The sequence below is a fragment of the Equus asinus genome, chromosome 5 (assembly GCF_041296235.1).
Source record: "Equus asinus isolate D_3611 breed Donkey chromosome 5, EquAss-T2T_v2, whole genome shotgun sequence".
Lineage (NCBI taxonomy): Eukaryota > Metazoa > Chordata > Mammalia > Perissodactyla > Equidae > Equus > Equus asinus.
Window position 1 is genome coordinate 50,767,246 of NC_091794.1, and position 19,337 is coordinate 50,786,582.

General features: G+C 39.0%; 1 protein-coding gene across 20 annotated transcripts in view; it reads right to left on the reverse strand.

Moving 5' to 3' along the window:
• LOC106834680 (EGF-like and EMI domain-containing protein 1) overlaps positions 1-19,337 on the reverse strand; it is a 586,744-nt gene that overhangs the window by 74,946 nt on the left and 492,461 nt on the right. For 16 of the 20 annotated variants that reach the window (XM_070509525.1, XM_070509519.1, XM_070509515.1 and 13 more), the window contains 3 exons: positions 14,247-14,375; positions 10,789-10,923; positions 1,438-10,652 (listed from right to left, as the gene is read on the reverse strand). In XM_070509525.1, coding sequence (XP_070365626.1) covers positions 10,573-10,652; positions 10,789-10,923; positions 14,247-14,375 — 344 coding nt within the window. In that variant the 3' untranslated portion in view covers positions 1,438-10,572. Of the gene's footprint in view, positions 1-1,437; positions 10,653-10,788; positions 10,924-12,018; positions 14,376-19,337 lie in introns of those variants that run through there. The other 4 variants (XM_070509516.1, XM_070509511.1, XM_070509512.1 and 1 more) reach the window with 4 other exon arrangements.

The following is a 19,337-nucleotide window of genomic DNA, read 5'->3' on the forward strand; positions in this document are numbered from 1 at the left end:
CATAGAACCATACTTTTAAATTGGATTATGCAATAAAACTTGAGAGTGACTAGAAAAGTCACGGGATCTTTCTAGGACCTCATCCAGAAGCAAGGAAAAATGAATCAACAGAGAGGGTGAGCAGAGCGGAGGTGCAATGATGTTTTGCACATCATGGTTGGGATCACATCCATTTATTTCTCAAAAACTTTTAGACCTTCCTTGTTCCTTCCAAAATAGGGCTCCATCCTCTAATGTGGCACCCAGGACTTTTCACTGTTTGACCCTTATTCTATCCCTTTTACACATATCATTTCTCATCATTAGTCCATTGCTCTTGCTAGTCACCCTGCCTGGCATGAACTTCATACCAGCCCGCCCTTCAAATTTTACTCATCCTTTAAGGTTCAGCTGATATTCCACTTCTTCAATGAAGCATTCAGGGATTTTCCCTAATGGGATTAATCACACTTTCCTCTCACACATCTATTATTTCATCTTCTTTTAAAATATAATTAAAATCAGTGGTTTGTACATCTTTCTCATCCATTAAATTGTGAATAAATTCCTTGAGGGCAGGAAGACATGTTAGTTTTTTAGTATCCCATATAGCACTTAGGAAATGATATGGACACAAGTCTCAACAAACAATAACAAAATTAAAATTTGATGAGTATTATGATCTGAGAGCTTTCTTACCTTCAAAGTGCCATGCAAAATTCTCAGGATAATCTATACCACATGGACGTTCCAGAGGTATAATGTGTATTAACTTATTTAATCCTCATAAGAATCTGATAGGGTAGGTCCTTTATTAGTCCCATTTACAGATGAGCAAACTAAAGCAAAATAAGTATTTACCTAACGTAACACAGAGCCTAAATGGAGAAGCATAGGAGGTCAGGACTTGTAAGATCTTTGCTTGTAAAGGAAATAATGATACTTTGACACAGTGTCAAAAAGCAAACCCAGAAAGGAAAGTGTTCTACATGTCAAACTGGTCCCTGTATTTAAATATTAAGAAATTACAGTTTTTGAATGAATACATGTCAAAGAAGTAAAAGTAAATATTCAGTCATAAGTAGATAAAAACTCCAAAATACATTGGACCATGAGCCCAACTAGTAAGGCACAAAGGGTCTGTGTATATGTATGAAAGGTGTGTGTGCTGGAAGGTAGAACTTCTGAATGACTCACTTTGTGGAAATAAGAATTTATTTTGTGCACTCTCAGATCCTCAATGTGGGGCTCTGGAAGCAAGCAGCAAGAGTAATCGTGGATTATTCTAGGCAGCTAGCCAGCGATATTTACCAAGACACAAGAAGAATTTTAAACACAGTTAATATTGGGTAGCTGTATAAAAACAAAAAGGATTGAGACCACTCAGCATCTGCAGAATGCAAAGAAAATTCCTCGGCTCATTATTTATGTTAGATGATGAACAAGACTTATAATCACCTTCTGATTTATAGCATCTGTCATCATGTTTGGTCCAGTTGCACAGGCAGGTACATTGGCTGGTATCAAGGTCCCACCGAGAACTACTATTACTGATGTGGTGCAGCAGGCAGCTTAGGCTGTGGAAATAGGTTGGACAAACAGAAAGCATCCTCCCTCCATCATTAAATTGAGCATAGGCTATTATGGAACTTGACATCTCAACTATGCTCTTGGCTGTATCAGTCACTCTTTTTGCAATCTACACATGTGGGGAGAACAAGAGAACAACCTAATCAAACTTACTGATTACTCAGGTACTCAGGGTTTTCTATGGAATCTTAATTTTCTCTATTTTCCTTAAATTTTACAAGCAGACAGCTACAATATTTAGTATTAACAACTATTGTCTCACTTTATAGATATGTAATGTTTGCGTGAACTTTACTGATTATCTAGTTCCCCATTACTAATTACATACAAGTTACCTTGGACAAGTTACTTAATTCTTCCCAGATTCAGCTTCCTCATTCATAAAAAGGGGATAGTAATGGAATCCCAACCCAATTAGTTGTTCTGAGGATTAGGTGAGTGAATTGATGAAAAATATATCTCTTGTATATTAAGTACTGGGGAATAATAATATGAATGAGTTTTAATCATGTACAAACAGTTATAATACAATATGATGGGAGATGCTATGGAAGGAAAGGATTTAGTATTTCTGTTTGTTTAAATATACTGAAAAATAAAAATCCCTCAAGAATTTTAATAGGCAATAAAAGTGGAGAGAGGAAAAAATTTATTAGCAGGAAAGCAATCAACAATGGCACCACATTTTCAAAGTGCATGGTGCTTAGGGGAATGACTAAAGGAGGCGGGGTATGCCTGAAAGCAGTCAAAATGACGCTAGCAACAGATTGATGACGAGTCTTTAGTGCCCGAAACTCTTCATGGAATTTTGACTTCATCACATAAAGCATCAGTCGGTCATTGAGGGTTATAAGGTTATGGCATGATTAAGTTCATTTTTAAAGATCTGAGACCTTATAGAGGATGATATGAAAAGGGGAAAGAGTAGCTCTCAGCCTTCTTCAATGGGTCTGTGCTAAAAAATAATGCCAATTTGAATATTAACTTTTTGGAAACACAGGAAGACAAATCTCCTCGAGACCAGATGCACCATGCCTCAACTCCATGACTTTGTATCATTGCACCAAGACTCCCTTCTGCTTCCGCAGACAATGGGGAGATGAATGCATTGGTAATGACGTCCCCATCAGTCCTCAACTATATCCCTATTTTAAAACTGAATTTGCACAATAGCTTTTTGAAAGGCCTGTCACTTCTTCAGTGTCGCCTCTCTGTCGCACTTCTCTGTGGGAGCTGACATTTTGCTGATACTTCATCAGGCTGGACCGCCCGCTGAGAACCAGATTGGTAAGGGATATGCATCTCACTGCTGGAAAGGATGGGAGATGTATTATTTAAATACAATTTATTTTATAGCAACTTTAAAAATCAGATTTAGAATGGCTTCAGAGAGGTTAGAAATATATTATTGCATCTCAGCTCTTCATGTTTGGCGATGTTTAAGACATTTAATTGTTCTTCTACTGGTTTTTTATTTGTTCATTTTGTTTTATTTTATTTTACATGTACTCATTTTTTTCTGCCTTAGATAACTGCTTTCTTTTTCACAACAGAGCATCATAAAGGAAATGCTAGCCCTGGTTTAGGGTAGGTGTGTTACAGGAAGTTGGAAAACAGTTTAGAGGTTGTTTAAGGGAACAGATGGTTCCTTTAGATCTGAGTCAATGCTCCGACTACATGAATTCTAAGAAAAAGAGCGGGGAGTCTGTGTCTACACATAAAGCAATCCAACATTTTTGTTTGTTTTTCAAGCTTGAATCAGTTCAGTCAAACAATTGAATTTTGTTTTAAAAATAAAACAGACTGAACAGTGAATGTTTTGTTGGTTGGAACTATTTGTTGGTTAATTTAATTTAACCAAAAAGGTCAAACTAGTTATCTGTTTAGAAACTGCAAAGTAAAACTGACACCTGAAAAGTAAAGAGAAAGTACAAGTTTAAGAAATCATGCTGTGTGTTCAAAATGCAATATTTGCCAGCCAGGGGTATACTGGAGCTGTTACTCCCAGCTCAGGAAAGTCAATCGTTAAATTTTCAGGAATTTCGAAAGCCAGTTCACACCGGTTGCTTGAAATCACCATGGTGGAGGTATTACACTGTGGAAATTGGCAAATGCTGCAAACCAGGGTTTTTGTATTTCAGAGAACCAGTTGTTAAACATTCACCAGATTACCTCTACAGCAGGTTCACATCTGTGTTCAGCATGGTTTTCATGATGTTTAATGATGTTTGAACACCATCATTTCACGATGATTCATCGTTTCATGATAGTTGATGGTATGATGCTTAAAATGTAAATTGTATTTGGAATTCGTATCTCCCTTCTAGTGTCTTCTCCCCCATTCTCTCTAATTTGCTCTCTTTCAGTAGTGGAGGGGCCATATTTGTAAATGGTCATGAAAAACATGGCAGAATTCAGAGAAGAAAGAACAAAATGACTGAGAGAGAAAATGGGATTTCTGAAGAAAGGGAAACAAAGTGTTCAGAGGAAAGATTACTATGTTCTTTTAGCTTTTTTTTTTAAGTTTTAGTGGTGCTGCCAAGCTATGTTCAATATCCACATCATGTGAAACAGGAGAACGCAGTCAAATCAAAATAATGACACATTCAAGTAGACTGGAGGAAAAACGTCTTCACTATTTGGAAAGTTAAAACCACCAGATAATACTTTAAGAACAGATAACTATCTCGCTTGGATATTTAGTCAATAATTGGTCTGAAGATGATTTATTTTTCCTCCAGATTGTTAAGGGGGAAAATGGTAATGACTATAAGGACAGACATTATAATGGAGAAAAATATTCACCCATAGTCCAAACATCTAGAGATGGCCACTGTTACCAACTGCTGTCCTTTCTACTAAAATTTTCAGTATACATACATGGGTAGATGTTCTTACAAATTTGGGTCATTTTCTATATACATCATTTAATGTCAATGTAATGTCAATTCTCCTGACATTACACGTTCTTCCAAAATATGAATCTTAATGGCCTCAGAATAGTCCACTGATGTGTTATATAATTTGTTTAATCATTCTCCTTCTGATGGATAATTAAGTTGTTTCTATTTTATACTTTTGCTATTATAAATAATGCTGTAATAAAGAACAAACTGGGACTACTTCTCAGATTTTTTGATAAAAGCCCTGATATATAAGGCTAGTCTACGCTTCACAGAGATGGTACATTCTAACCAAGGATGTGAGAATGTCTATGAAGCCACAGCTGCCCCACTCAACACTGTTTAGAAAGCGGAAAAAAGAAAAATACAACATACCATAATCCAGAGAGTTTTCTGCCACAGTGAAAAGAACATTTTTTTTAAAAAGAATTATTTTACTCAAGTATTTGTATCTATAACTTCCAAAAAAATTGGAATTTATATAAAGCCAATATCTTTAGAAATAGCTTTTTTGGTCTTTGCTGCCTCTAAAACATATTACCTTGGATAGCCTATAATATTTTTACAGTTCATTATGCAGAGTAACTAGGTCCTAAAATTCTGTAAGCACTATAACAAGATATTTAGTGAAATGTTGTATCCTTTTTTTCCAATACAGGTCCTTTTTTAAATGCCATACACATTCTTTGTGGAGTATGCATGAAGCATTTTTAATGAGTCCTATCCTTTGGTTCCATTCATTTGCCTAAATATCTTATTATGATGATTATATAATTTGTGTTTGTGTCTGTGTGTGTAAAATCAGATAATAGCATATAATACTGAAATTGAAGTGGACTAGGAGTCAGGGAATATTTTTGCCTGTTCAACACATTATCTCACGTATCACGTTGCCAATCAAATTAGAATACTATTACTCGTCACCAGGAATCTCTCAGGACTATCATGATACAGTCATCTGGGGTTTGAAATCCCAGAATGGAAGAGTTGTAATGTAACTATTAAAATTAATATTTTAAAGAATGAGCAGTTTATCTTCCTCTGCACTTGTTTCTAAATAGTCTATTTATATCACCTGACAATTGGAACAGTGTAAACGTTATCACTATCTGCTTAATAATTATTGCATTAAAGTGAAGTTAGACAAGAGAAAATGTCACTTCACTGTGGAAATAGCAAGTAACTACCTTTTGAATATGTAAATTCTTACCTTTAAGGTTTTGTTTTTTTTTTTTTAAGCAAACACATAGGTTAGGGATAGCCAACTGCTGCACGGGCAGACTTTTACACTGTTTGAAATGCTTGTCAACAGTGCCCGAATGACAGCCCTAAAGTAAAAACTATCTAGCTATATCCAGAAAAATCATCAGGCAAAGACGTTGTTCCCTCTCTTTCTCAAGGGTTATCCTTCAGGGCAGCAATGCATTTCCCCAAATCATCAGACGATTAGCTACTAGGTGTTACATTTTATATTTACATTAAGTTTCTGGTTTTATTTGCTTGCTGGTTTATAAAAAGTCCTGAGCACTGAAAGCTAATTCAGATAACTGTTCACACCTCATAATATCACAGACAATCACAAGCAACAGACTTTTGCTAACCTGTATTAGTCACATTTGAAATAGTAATGTAAAAAATACCGTCTTTACCATGCAGCCCCCAGCTTCCCTGGAGTTCTCAAGTTCCTGAGTTCCCCCGTGGGTGGAGTAGAGGGTGAGAGAGACAGGGCTAACAGAGGTTGTGTAAGAGTCACAAGCAAGAAAGGAGATTGTAGGGTAGTTGTGCTACAGGCTCTGAAGCAGATTCAGTTTAACTAACCACTTTCTATCAGCCTATAATGTGCTTCCACTGACAAGAAGGATAAACACAGTCTAGTGGATTCTTAAAGTGTCTTTCAGTATAACTTTCAATAGTATACTATGGTAGATTGGTTCCAAAGATGGCTTCAACCATATCTCCCAGCCTGCAGGTCCTTGCAATGAGATATTGCTACTCTTCGTGTCAGGGGTAGAATCTCTTTCTCCTCCTCTTCAATCTGGTTAGACTTATGTCTTGCCTTAACCAACAGAATGTGGCAGAAATGATGATGTGTGGCTTCTGAAACAAGGCTTTTTGACGTGTTGAACCTTCTGCCTTCACACTTTTGGGATGCTCCTTCTTGGACTGTTATCCCGAGACTGCCACTCTCTGAGGAAGCCGAGGCTAATCTTGTGGAAATGCTGTGTACAGCAAAGGCCAGGTTCCTGCTGAGAAGCCCAGCCAAACCCAAGTCCCAGCTGACCTATTAGCTAGAAGCAGCTACGGGAGTGACTCCAGGTGAGACTAGCAGGAGAACCATCTCCTCAACCCACAGGATCAAAAGAAATAATAAATCATTGTTTTAAGCCACAAAATATTGGGACGGTTTGTTACACAACAGTAGGTAATTGAAACATGTATCCTAACACAGTATCTCATAAAGCAGTTGAGAGGGGTAAGCACTTACAAAAGCTAACAACTTTGTTGACTTTCTTGGTTATCTTGTCTAGGTAATGACTTATCCATGGTACAGGCCTTTCCCATGTAACCAGGAAGACAATCACAGTTGCCAGATTTTTTGTTGCACTGACTTCCATTCTTGCAGCATCCACAGGAGAACTGGCACTGTGGTCCCCAGAGGCCATCGGACAGGCTTGTAATATAAAAAGAAAGAGAAAGAAAGGAGCTAAGACTTGTAATAAATCTCAAGATGGTCCCAGATTTCTGCTCTTGCCTAAGTGAGTTGCAAGTTGGAAGTGTGTGTATGAGTGTGTGTGTGTGTGTGTGTGTATGACTGAGCTGCAAAGAAAGAAACATTCAAGCAGCCTCCAAGGATTTACAGCACTTCCAAAAATACTCCCTGAAGAAATCAACATGATGCTATATCTTGTCACTTTGGAAACACTGATACAGAGGTTGGCTTTTTGCTGAAAATGTGGTTTTTCAGACAGTAACAATGGAAGCAATTTTGATATATGTCTTCGGAGGCAGTTGCACAGAACAAAACCTGAAAGTGAGATGTAATTTGTAAAGGAAGCCTAGGAGGTGCGGTGTTCGGGAAGTTGTCCCCAAATGGTTGCCTGAATCCTGTTCTCCCAGACTTTGCTTCTTTTGTAAGCCAGAATAGTCACTCTCGAGGTTTGTAATTTGTGTATTTTAGAAGAGTGACCAATGCATAAGGTGGGGAGAGAGGAACATGCGCTGCTTTGTTGAATGCCCTTTGAACTGGAAAAAGATGATGGATGCTACAGGGACCACCGAGGGCTCAGGGAGAGGTTTCAGTGTATGTTGTACTGTTGAAGCCCCCAGAATTAGAAACCTGGTAGAAAACATTCTTTTAACACAGGGAAAACAGTGAAAGTTTCCTAAATACGTGACAATTGTGGAAAGTTATGTTAAACCAAGTTGGGCTGTGAAGTATCTTCCTGTCCTGGGCAGAGTCTCTGGGTAATAGAATTATTACATTTTCTGGAATGTTCATACCATTCCTGGCTATTATCTGTTGATCACGTACTCTGTGCCAAGCACTTTACATAAATTAGCTTATATTTCCATAAATATCACCATATGACACAAGCAACTTTATCTCTATTTTACATAAGAAACCGAGGCTCTGAGAAGTAAAGTGACTTACTCTGGGTCACACAGCTAATAAGGAGCAGAGTCAGGATTTGAACCTAGAACCTCTGGCCTCTGAAACTGGTGCTCTAAGCCACTTAAACCCCACTTATGCTGCCATACTACGTGAGCAGCACCTTTCAAGTCAATTAACCTGCTTTTAGAGATCCACCAGAGTTCAAAATCTGAAGTTCGTTCAAAATGGAACCACTGTAACAAAAATCTGTCCTTCTTTTGGTGACACAACAGTTGAATGGGCCTCCTTAAATGAACTCAAGTGGCTCGCTGGGCCAGAGTTTTCCACGTACAGAGGTCTGCCTGCAGCTGGGGGCAAAGTACCCCGGGCTACAAACTAATCAAAACAAGGCAAAGACATTGGCTGTCTATTTTTTTTCTCTCTCTCTCCCTTTTTTGCTATTTCACAAATTAGTGTAGAAACTAGCTCTTCTGCTCTTAGAAGTCATTGCTGATGGGCTAAACAAGGCCTGGTGCTGATTGTGGAGAGCAGCGTTCATTAGTGCCATTGAAACAATTTGCACTCTTTAATTAACTATTCATCTGCAATCTAGACACAGGTCTGGAGCTAAGATTTTTAAAGATATGTCTGGCTCTCGGAGCACTTGGTCTACTTCACTCCTAAAATAGAGAAAGAAAAACAACAGGCCTGATTTGCATCATGCTCAACTCTTGGAGAGCTCTTTTCGCCTTGATTTCAGCTGTCAATCAAGGTGATCCCATTCACCCGCTCCAGTCTGATTCATAATTTCATTTTGTGGTTAGACAAAAATATCAGAATTGGACAAAGTTATCTGATTGAAAAATAATATGTTTTCCAGAGATTATGGTGACCTCTCTATTTTGCTGATTTACATATACTTTCAACTCATTTTCCTTCACAGTGGGAATCTCAGAAGCATTTTCCAATATACTACATTCAGCAGCTGCTTTAAAAAAAGTTATCAGAATAAATTAAATGTACCCAGGTGTGTGTATATGGTATTGTCTCCTCATGCGTTGACGTCCAGGGCATGACTTCTCTAGTGGGGAAATGAATAAGGGACTGACTCTAGGCTTACAAGTCAGTTGAAGCAGGAAGAGATTCAGAGATTGGCATGGGGCCCACTCTCATACCATATTAAACACCTTTGTGTAAAGTCAGGCTTCAGTTTCCCCAAGTTCTTTCCCCCTTTGCTTAGAAAGTTGCAATCCAGCTACATAAATGGCTCACTGTCCATGAAATCTAGATGGACATTGCTGCTCACAGACTCCAGTTCCATAGCCACAGTACCTGGAGAGTCTTACCTGGAAGAGTCTTACTCCCAGTCAGCTCCGGAAAAGTCCGCAGACTCTCTGAAGATGACAATGCAAGGAGCAATGTGTAATACTTGAGGGCCAGAGACAGGCTTCAACCCCAGTGCCTGCCTCCGGAAGTGGGCCCAACAGGAGTACGGCTTCCTTTCCAACCCATTGGCTCCTCCTGATTTTAAACAAGATTGCCCTTCGGATCATTTCAAAGGCAAAAAGGGCACTTGCTATTAGTTTTCATAATTTTATTTGTTATATATTTAGTCTTCCTATATATTAAAGAGAAAAAAATGCTGTGATAATTTCCCCTGAATAAAATAGTAACAAGTGCTTAATTAAGAATGCATGATAACATGAAAAAAATGGATAAAGAATAAAAATTGGACCATGCACATTTACGTGTTCATTTAAGAAAATACTTATTGAGCAACTCCTATATGTCAGGATTGTTCTAGAAGTTTGGGGCTACTTCAGTCAACAAAAAAGACAGATATCCTTTCCCCCACGGGGCTTAGCTTCTAGCAGGAAGGACAGGCAATAAATATTAGACATAATAATAATTAAAATGTGTTATAATAATAATAACATGTTAGACGATGATACATACCTTGGAAAAAATTTTCAAAGTTCAAGGAGTCTCGCAAGTTGCAATTTTAGGTAGGGTGGTACTGACAAGATTCAGTGAAACAGTGACATGAGACTCTTTGAACAAGCAAAAGAGCCATGTAGATGACACTGAGGGAGAAGCATTCCACGCATCCACAAACCAGGGACAGCCATCACTAACATCTTGGAATACTTTTTTCCAAATTTTATATACATCTACATACACATATATTTATATATTTTACTTAAAATTAGAATCATGCTGGACATAAACTTTGTTTATAGATTTATAAAAAATACTTATGTAATCCTGAAAAGTTTGAGGAAGGACCACACTGATAACCAAATTGAAGTTTTCCAAAATTTTTCTATGGTTAGAATGTTTGAATTGTATTTGTTTGAATGATCAATCTTTAGATATAAAGAAAATGATTCTTTGACACTGGAAGCCAGCAGCGCCCTTGTTGAGTTCAGCTCAAAGTCGTGATTGGCCAGCTTTAATCTTCTTAAGATACGAGCCTCTGCCAATGTGATCTTTCTTCCTTTGCTCAAGCTAGCAAGGGGACAGCGAACAGCAGTGACTGAGAAGACAAGGTTGAATAACTTTATTGCCCGGTGTCTCCGTTTCCTCACCTGCAAATCGGGGATTAATAAAGCTTACCCATCTCCTGAGGACACTGGTGGATTAACTAATTAATGATCATATGGTGCTGAACAAAGGCTGAGTGTTCTTATTAGAGAAGAAAGAGAATTTATCATCAGATTGTACCTTTCTGGCATCTGTTGCCTTGGTAACCAGATTTGCAGGTGCAACTGCCATTTTTGGCACTGTATTCCAGGGTGATCTCCTCCACACACTGACATTCTGAAGAGCAGCCAGCTCTGTAGGCCCCCTTGGGACAGGCTGCAAGCAGATTGAGGCAAACCAGTCACCTGAAAACCACGCTTTGTTTCTTTCACATTGTTAGTGCACGGCCATGTTGTTCTGTGGGGCCTGATTATGGGGAAAACAAGGGGATCATCCTGACTGCCAAAAAAATAGGGAAACAAATGTCTTTCAAATCAGTCAATTCATTTGCTTTTTGGCAACGGGATGAGAACAGTGAAGCCTGAGCTACTTAAAAGGCTTTGGTGCTTCCGGGAGAGAAATTGCTTCTCAATGTGCTCCATTGGTGCCTATAGTTAGTATTCTCCAAGGACTGCTAAGGCCTGCCAGGCCCCATATTCCTCCTGCTGCAGCCTGGAGATGATGGAGAAGCTTCCATGTGAAGGCTCGCCATTGTTTCCATTCCCTTTCGTTATACGGTAATCGGAAATAATTTTACATCATGTAGGTAACACAAAACTTTCATTGTGACAGCTGCACTATCCTGGCCACATCTTGGGAAATGGTGCTTGGCTTTTCTTTAATTATTTTCCCCTAGCTGTTAAGTTTTAGGGATGTTGGTCAGCACAGGAATTCTAATTTGAAAAAGTCTCAACTTCTCATTCAGGAAAACATACCCTTAGTTCTCTCTTTGAGGAGTTACTTAGAGTAATTCAATTCCCTTCCCAAAATATCTCTCTGACAATTTTTTTCTCCCCCATTACAGATGTCCATGGGTCTTATCAAATAAAAGATCCTTCAAGTGCTCTCCAGGCTCAAGGTAATTGCATTGTATGCCCATATAGGCTTTGCTGTCGAAAGCTGCTTGAAGAGAACAAAATAAGCCACTTGACTTTCTGGTGGGTGGAAATTACTAGCATCTGCTAATATCTGCTATTATTAGTTGAGATAATTTAAAGCTATGGTTACAATGCCAACATGTAGGGTAATCCTTGTCCCAGTTGCCAGTGGTACAGTTACGCCTAAAACAGAACCTAACTATTAACAGGGCCCTTTTTCACTATTAATATTATTATATTTGGATAATAAATTATATGCTCCCTCTCTCATCTTTCCTGTGCCTTCCAAGTTTTGAGTCCTTTCCCAGTCCCACCATGCCTCAAGGTCTCTTACAACTATTGTCTTCCTGGATGTAGGCCGCTTCTTGCTCGTTCCAGAACACTCGCCTCCCTGTATTGGCTTCCACACCCTCCTCTTCCTGGTTCAGCACGTATAACAGTGGTTCAGGGGACAACTCAGGCGTGATGGAATACTTAAATGCAACAATTGTGTATATTAAGAAAATATAACTGTGGAAATATGATTAGAAAAAAAGGGAAAGTACAGGAATTAACCTCTTTCGGCAATCTAGTGTCTCCTCAGGGCTTGTTATGCATTGAAATGTGTCCTCCTAAAATTCGTATGTTGATGTCCTTACCCACAGTCCCTAGGAATGTGACCTTATTTGGAAATTGCGTTGCTGCCAATGTAGTTAGTTAAGATAAAGTCACAATGGAGAAGCATGGGCCTCTAACCTAATAAGACTGGTGTCTTTATAAATAGGAGAAATTTGGACACAGAGACGCTTAACAGGGGAGAAGACCATGCGAAGGCTGCAGTTATGCTGTCATAAGCCAAGGAACCACCAGAAGCTGCGAGAGAGGCCTGCAACCCATCCTTCCCTAGCACCGTCAGAGAGAGCACGGCCTGCCAGCACCTTCATCCTAGACGTCCGGCGCCCAGAACTGGGAGCCAATAAATTTCTGTTATTTAAGGCTCTCAAACGGTAGTACTTTATTATGACAGCTTCTAGAAAACTAATACATGGTTGCAAACTCAAACTTCTCAGGACCAGGCAAGTGGCATTGAGAAATGAAGCCTCAAGGCTAAGCAAGAAGAGGCCTGAGGAATGGGAATGTGGATGTTTTTTCTAAAGACAGTCACATTCAAAATGCTAACCACCACTACCACCACCACCATCTGCTCTTGACATTTTTTTTTTTAAAAGATTGGCACCTGCGCTAACACCTGTTGCCAATCTTCTTTCTTTTCCTTGTTCTTCTTCTTCTTCTCCTCCCCAAAGCCCCCCAGTACATAGTTCTATATTCTACTTGTAGGTCCTTCCAGTTCTGCTATGTGGGACCCGCCTCAGCATGGGCTGATGAGCCGTGTTAGGTCCGCACCCAGGATCCGAACTGGGAAAACCCTGGGCTGCCGAAGCAGAGGGTGTGAACTTAACCACTTGCCCATGGGGCTGGCCCCTGCTCTTTGAATTTTTGACCAGATGAATTACGATTTAAATGATTTTTCCCAAAACATCTGCTATTACCTTATAAAATATTCAGAAGTTATTACTAAAAAATAGAGTGTGTCTTGTTAGCCTAGAGGAGGATAACAGAAGTGATGCTGTTTCTAGGTGTCTTCTTCTGTTAGCCTGTTCTAGGAGGTATATGATGTTCTAGAACACACCATCTGCACCCGCATTGTTCACATTTATCCATATCCTCTTCCCTTCTGCTCCACTTTGCTTATCCAAGCCTAGCCTTTCCTCATGACCCGGGTTCAGTTTTCTATGATGCCTCCACTGGCTCTCTTATTGGAATATCCAAAATTTACTCTCTGTTTTAAAGGGGCACAGCTTTTACAAAATAGGTAAGATCCACAGACATTCAATGAAAAATACAATATAAGACTTTAAAAGGTCTGTGTCTTGAGAAACGGGTCACGGCATTCCTGAAGCCACTCAGGAAGGATTTTCAGAGGAGGGCATATGGAACAGGAGAGGAGCAGAGAGGAGATTGTTTCAGGCTCACAAGTCCTTGCACGCAGCTTCAAGATGGGATGGTGGGCACCCAGAGCTGGCCAACTGGGAGAAACCCTAAAAGTTACTGATAGGCTGAAGTATTTAATGATTATATTTTCTTGTATCTTTTGCAACATGTGATTGATGGTGAAAATGCAAAAGGAATAGCCTGTTTTAGACATTTTAGAAAATAATTGCTTTGCACTAGAACCCAGAAATAGAGGAAACTTATTCCGGGCCTTTGATATTCAACTCCTATAAACTATCAAATGTCCATTTAAATGAACAATTAATAATCTTCCTTCAATAAATAAAGTAAACACTGACTGAAAAAAATGTAAAGAATTCAGAAATATTTTGCTTTCATTCATCAACATCCAGACTCTGTAATGTAAGGAGGCTAAATAAAGACTAGAACATCATCATATGTATGTGATATGACTATATAAAATGCTATGTTTTTTAACTCTCCTTCTTTGTCTAACATATTGTCAGTACTTTTATGAGCATCCTTGCTTCACCTAGGGAGCAAATTTAGCAAATTTAGCCTGTGACTTACTCAGATGACAAAACCTCCCATAGCACCCTGGCTCACACATTCGGGCGCCACACAACCTGTGGCAATGGCCATTGTTGGTGCAGTTACGTTTCTTTTTGCAGTTCTTCCCAAATAATCCTTTTGGGCATCCTGGAGGGTGAAAGGACAAACAAAGCAAATATTAAGCCACATGCAACACTTGCTCGAGCTATTTTTACATGAAATAAGGAGCTTGCAAAAGGTTAGATGTTTCTAACCTGATTGGACTGAGGCTAGCTAGATCTTTTGAAAGCCACAAATATGATTGTATATCCTCTCCCTAAAATCCTACAATGACTTGCCATTGCTGTCAGGTTAAAAATCCAAAACCTAACAAGACCTGTGAGCCCCGTGCTGGCTGACTTCACATTGAGCTAGTGTCTCCCTGACTGCCTTTCGCTCCATCAGGTTCCTCTAATGCACCTCACTCTTTCCCACTTTAGTCTGGCAACATGTGGCACCCTCAGTCTGGAATGATCTTCCCTCACTCTCCCCCCTTCTCGTGTCTCCTCATTCTGCAGGCTTCTGCTTAAGTGGCAGTTCTCTAGAAGTCTCTCCATGGCTCACACAGTCTGCATTGTCTGCATGGTCTGACCTCCAAGCAGACATTGATATTTAATTTGTAATACCTACCAACATTTGTAACCTAGGTTTGCTTTGAACAAGACCATAACTTCCACATGGAAGGACCAGGGTCTTTTTAATTTTTTTGTTGTTGTTACAATATCAGAATGCCTGGCACAGTTTCTTGCAAACACTTAACATATATTTTTTGAATAAATGAATCACCGTTGTTCAGGGGGATAAATAACTAGGATGCCCACAGGAGCCTTCCTGCACCTCCGAAAGCAAAGTGGACTTAGTTTCCATCTCCCCAGTTCCATGACCTGTGAGAATCTATGATTTCTGGCAATCCCTGAAGACATCTATCTTCGTTGATTCTCTGCCTTCAGCTCTTGGGCCTGTAAAGGAGGGTTTTCTGGGTGCTTTATCCACCCATGAAAGAAATGCAGCCTCTTCACTGGTTTCCATGAAAAATCCACACACAGCACTCATTGGTATTTTGTGAGTTTTTCATCCATCATTTCTCTTCTTGTTTCCTCTCTTCTGTTTCTTTTCTTTCTTTCTTTCTTTCTTTTTTTTTTTGCTGAGGAAGATTAGCCCTGAGCTAACATCTGTTGCCAATCTTCCTCGTTTTTTGCTTGAGGGAAGATTAGCCCTGAACTAACATCTGTGCCAATCTTCCTCTACCTTATATGTGGGGAACTAGCACAGCATGGCTCACGAGTGGTGTAGGTCTGTGACCAGGATCTGAACCCACAAACCTGGGCTGCTGAAGTGGAATGTGCTAAACTTAACCACTATGCCATGAGGCCAGCTCCCCTCCTCTCCTTTTTGTCTCTGATTGTCATCTCTTTTCCTCCCCAATTTGCCCAAAGAGCTCCATTTTTTTCTTCTGTTGTGCAGAGCAAATAAATTCTCTCCAGCTCCTATGTCCAAACCTGCACACACAAACTCAATTTTTTGCTTAGAGGAAGAAAAAGCCTTTCTCTGTATCAGGATTCATCCCACTTGGATCACAGTTGGAGATTTAAGCCTCATTTATTTTGTTCTATTACATATATCATTGGTCAAAGCAATTGTACTTTTGTACATATAGATACACAAACACACACACAAGACATAGCCTTTTATGTCTTCACAAAGGCCACCTTGAAAAATACAGATGCAACTTTCACTTGGTCTATTTCTCATTAGAAACCTCAAGAACTTCAAGAGTTGTCTCCTCTCACCAGCACCAGGCATTCCTACCATCTTCATAGGTTTGCCCAAGCATCCCTGGGGGCACTGGCACTACCCAGTGAGAGCATCACAGGTGCCTCTGTTCTGACCATCACGGATGCTGCCACACTCTTTCCCACTGGCCTTTGGGGAACAAGCTATGAAGAAAATGGAGAAGGTGAACAAGCAGTATAATATACTTATTGTAATACAAATGAAGGGGAAAAAAGCTTGTCTTTCTATTAGAATGGATACCAAGTAGTTAAAATCTCTGTAACCTGCAGACTCAGGAAGAGTCTCTGGCAGGTTCCTAGTTAGGATGGCGTAATCATTCCTGGGAGAGCACTGGCACAGCTAGTTAACATGATAATGACAGAGGTACTGCTAACAAGGTTCACATGAAAAATTTACCTTGTTCCTTAAACTCTAATGCTCACATTTCAAAGCTATTTAGACATCTATGCTGTATAACTCTCACCAACATTAATGAGAAACTGAACCATCCATTTTGAAAAAGGGGAAGAAAACGTAGAAAAAAAGTCATGAATTTTTAACCAGGAATGAAAGCAGCTAAGACCATCTTGAGTGTCCCAAGGTATTTTGCATTGTCAAAGATTGAGGAAGTCAAGCAAACAACTGTTTTCTTTGGTTTGTTGTTTTTTGGGGAAGTGTTCAGTATTCCACTAAAAAAATAAATTGGGAAAAATGTCTGTGACTTTAAGTTTAACTTGAGTAAATACATCCCCTAAGATACTTTCAGTAACCATTTTAATTGCCATTTTATTGTAATTGGCTAAATATTATAAAACTACATTCCTATCACCTCCTCCATCTACCCACAGACACTATTCCAGATGTTAATATAGAAGCTTGGCTCCTTATTCACTTTTTTCTTTGTTTTCAAGCTCTAGGCTACTATGAAAAGGAAGGAGAAAAACAAAAGGAATGAGAGAGTAAGAAACTGGCAACAAACATTGGAGGAGGCCTCCCTTGTTAATTTACATGTAGTAAGTCTGAATTCTTATAGCAACAACGGAGGGAACAATTTTAAAAATGACCTGGAAAATGAAGCTAAGGAAGTTCAAATAGGTTGCATTGTATCTGGATTATAGCAAGCCATCAAGATCGGCAAACCAACACCGTTGTCTGACACTTGGTTGGAAAGTAGAATATGATGTCACATAGTATAAGGATTTGCTAAATATTTCATTCGCATCAAACAGAGCAACCCTGGAGAAGAAAAACAAATATGCCCCAAACCATGGTTGTATAATTTGGAAGAAGTCATGAATCTTCCCTTCCATGTATAGCCCATTCACTTGTCATATGAAAATTCTCCTATCTTTCCTTTCTACTGGAAAGAGTCTCACAATGTGAAATGTCTTCAAAAGAAATGGAGTTCTAAAATGTGCTATTAAAATTAATAATACGTGGTAACTTTTAAATTGTTCCATTATAATGACTTGAAGAAATTCCTAAGATATCAAAGTAGATATTTTCATTATAGACAGAGAAAGATATCAGGCTAGAAGATCTAAATGCAAAAACTGACTTTCCAGATCCCTGCTGGATGCTCTTTTTTAAATTTTATTTATTTAATTAATCAATTAATTAATTGATTAATTTTTTTGAGGAAGATTAGCCCTGAGATAACATCTGATGTCAACCCTCCTCTTTTTGCTGAGGAAGACTGGCCCTGAGCTAACATCCTTGCCCATCTTCCTTTACTTTATGTGTGGGACGCCTACCACAGCATGGCTTAATAAGCAATGCCATGTCCGCACCTGTGATCCAAACGGCTGAACCCTGGGCTCTCAGAGCGGAATGTGGGCGCTTAACCACTGCACCACTGGGCCAGCCCCTGAACATTCTTTTTAAATTTCCTTTGCTGCATTTGAAGAGCTGGTACTCTCAAAAATATGGGTGATGAATGATTGGTCACTTCCATTTATTGCAGTTTACAGGGAGTTTTAAGAAAATGTTCCCACTACCCCTTTTTGTTAAAGAATTCATGAATACTTTTTTCATTTCTCCTAAATGGATTGTTGTTTCTGTTTTTGTAAAAAGAATGAAAGAAGGACAGAGAGGAAGTGCAAAGAAGATATAAGCTTCTGGTTTCAGACATAGCCTCCCCTTTACAAGGCCAGGTGAACACTTGAGAGATTCCCAAGGTTTTCCAAAGCCAAAGAAACAGTCATCTTATCTTCATGTTTATCAGCAAGTTCATTTTCAATAGCATTAATTTTATATCAGAGATGTTTTATTCTGATGTATTTGAGATAGGTTTTTAGTTTTATTTTTCATGCTGCCATGTTAGGGATCAAGGGTTTGAAGATTCATATTTACCAAAAAAAGTACAATATAAGGTTACTCTCTAATCGTCATGCAGTAACACTTATTTGATCTCAATTTTATATAGTTGAGTATGTCAAGTTGAAGGTTAATATAGTTGGGTATCTCAATACCAAATTTTATTTGGTATTCATTTGTTCATTCACGCCCTGGGCACCTCCAGTTTGGAGAAACAAGAATAGGACCTGGTCAACGAGCTCTCAGTTTAGTAAGGGAGATAGAATAGACGCATAGCTAACTCAAGTCCAATGTCGAGAGAGAGAGAGAGAGAGAGAGAGAGAGAGAGAGAGAGAGAGAGAGAGACAGAGAGAGACTTTAAATCCACTGAAAATATAAACAGTTGTGGCTCGACTGAGACCGTCAAAGAAAGCTTCATGCAATAAGTGGCAATAGACAATCAAAGGCAGCAGTTTAGCAAAAGGCACAAAGCTAAAAATTGGCAAAGCATTAGGTAGCGAGTGGCTTAGTTTTCTGGAAATGATAAGCCAGGCAAAGAGTTGTGATTGGGGTAAAAAGTGAAAAGGATTTATGAGGCCCTGGTTTTAGATCTTGCCAATGACTGAATTCAAAGTGGATGCTTTATGTGTCAGGAAATGGGACACTCAAATTTTTTGAGCAGCCAAGAAACATGATCAGAGCTACACTTGAGGAAGCTCCTCAGGACTCTAACCAGTAATCTTGGTTAAACCACTTCACTATTTTATGACTCAAGTTTGCATCTATCTCATAATAGAGACAATATTTGTGCTCTTCCTTCCCATATGCAGGGGGTTCAAAAGAAAATCTGCTCATATCATCTTCCAAGCCAATCACAAAGACTAAGAAAACACTTTTATTAAAAAATTTATAAGGTAAATTTAAAAACAAGAAAGAGGAGACAAAGATAGTCCATATGTTTTGTTTTATTACTTGGCAGTTTCAGTACCTGCAAGTATATTT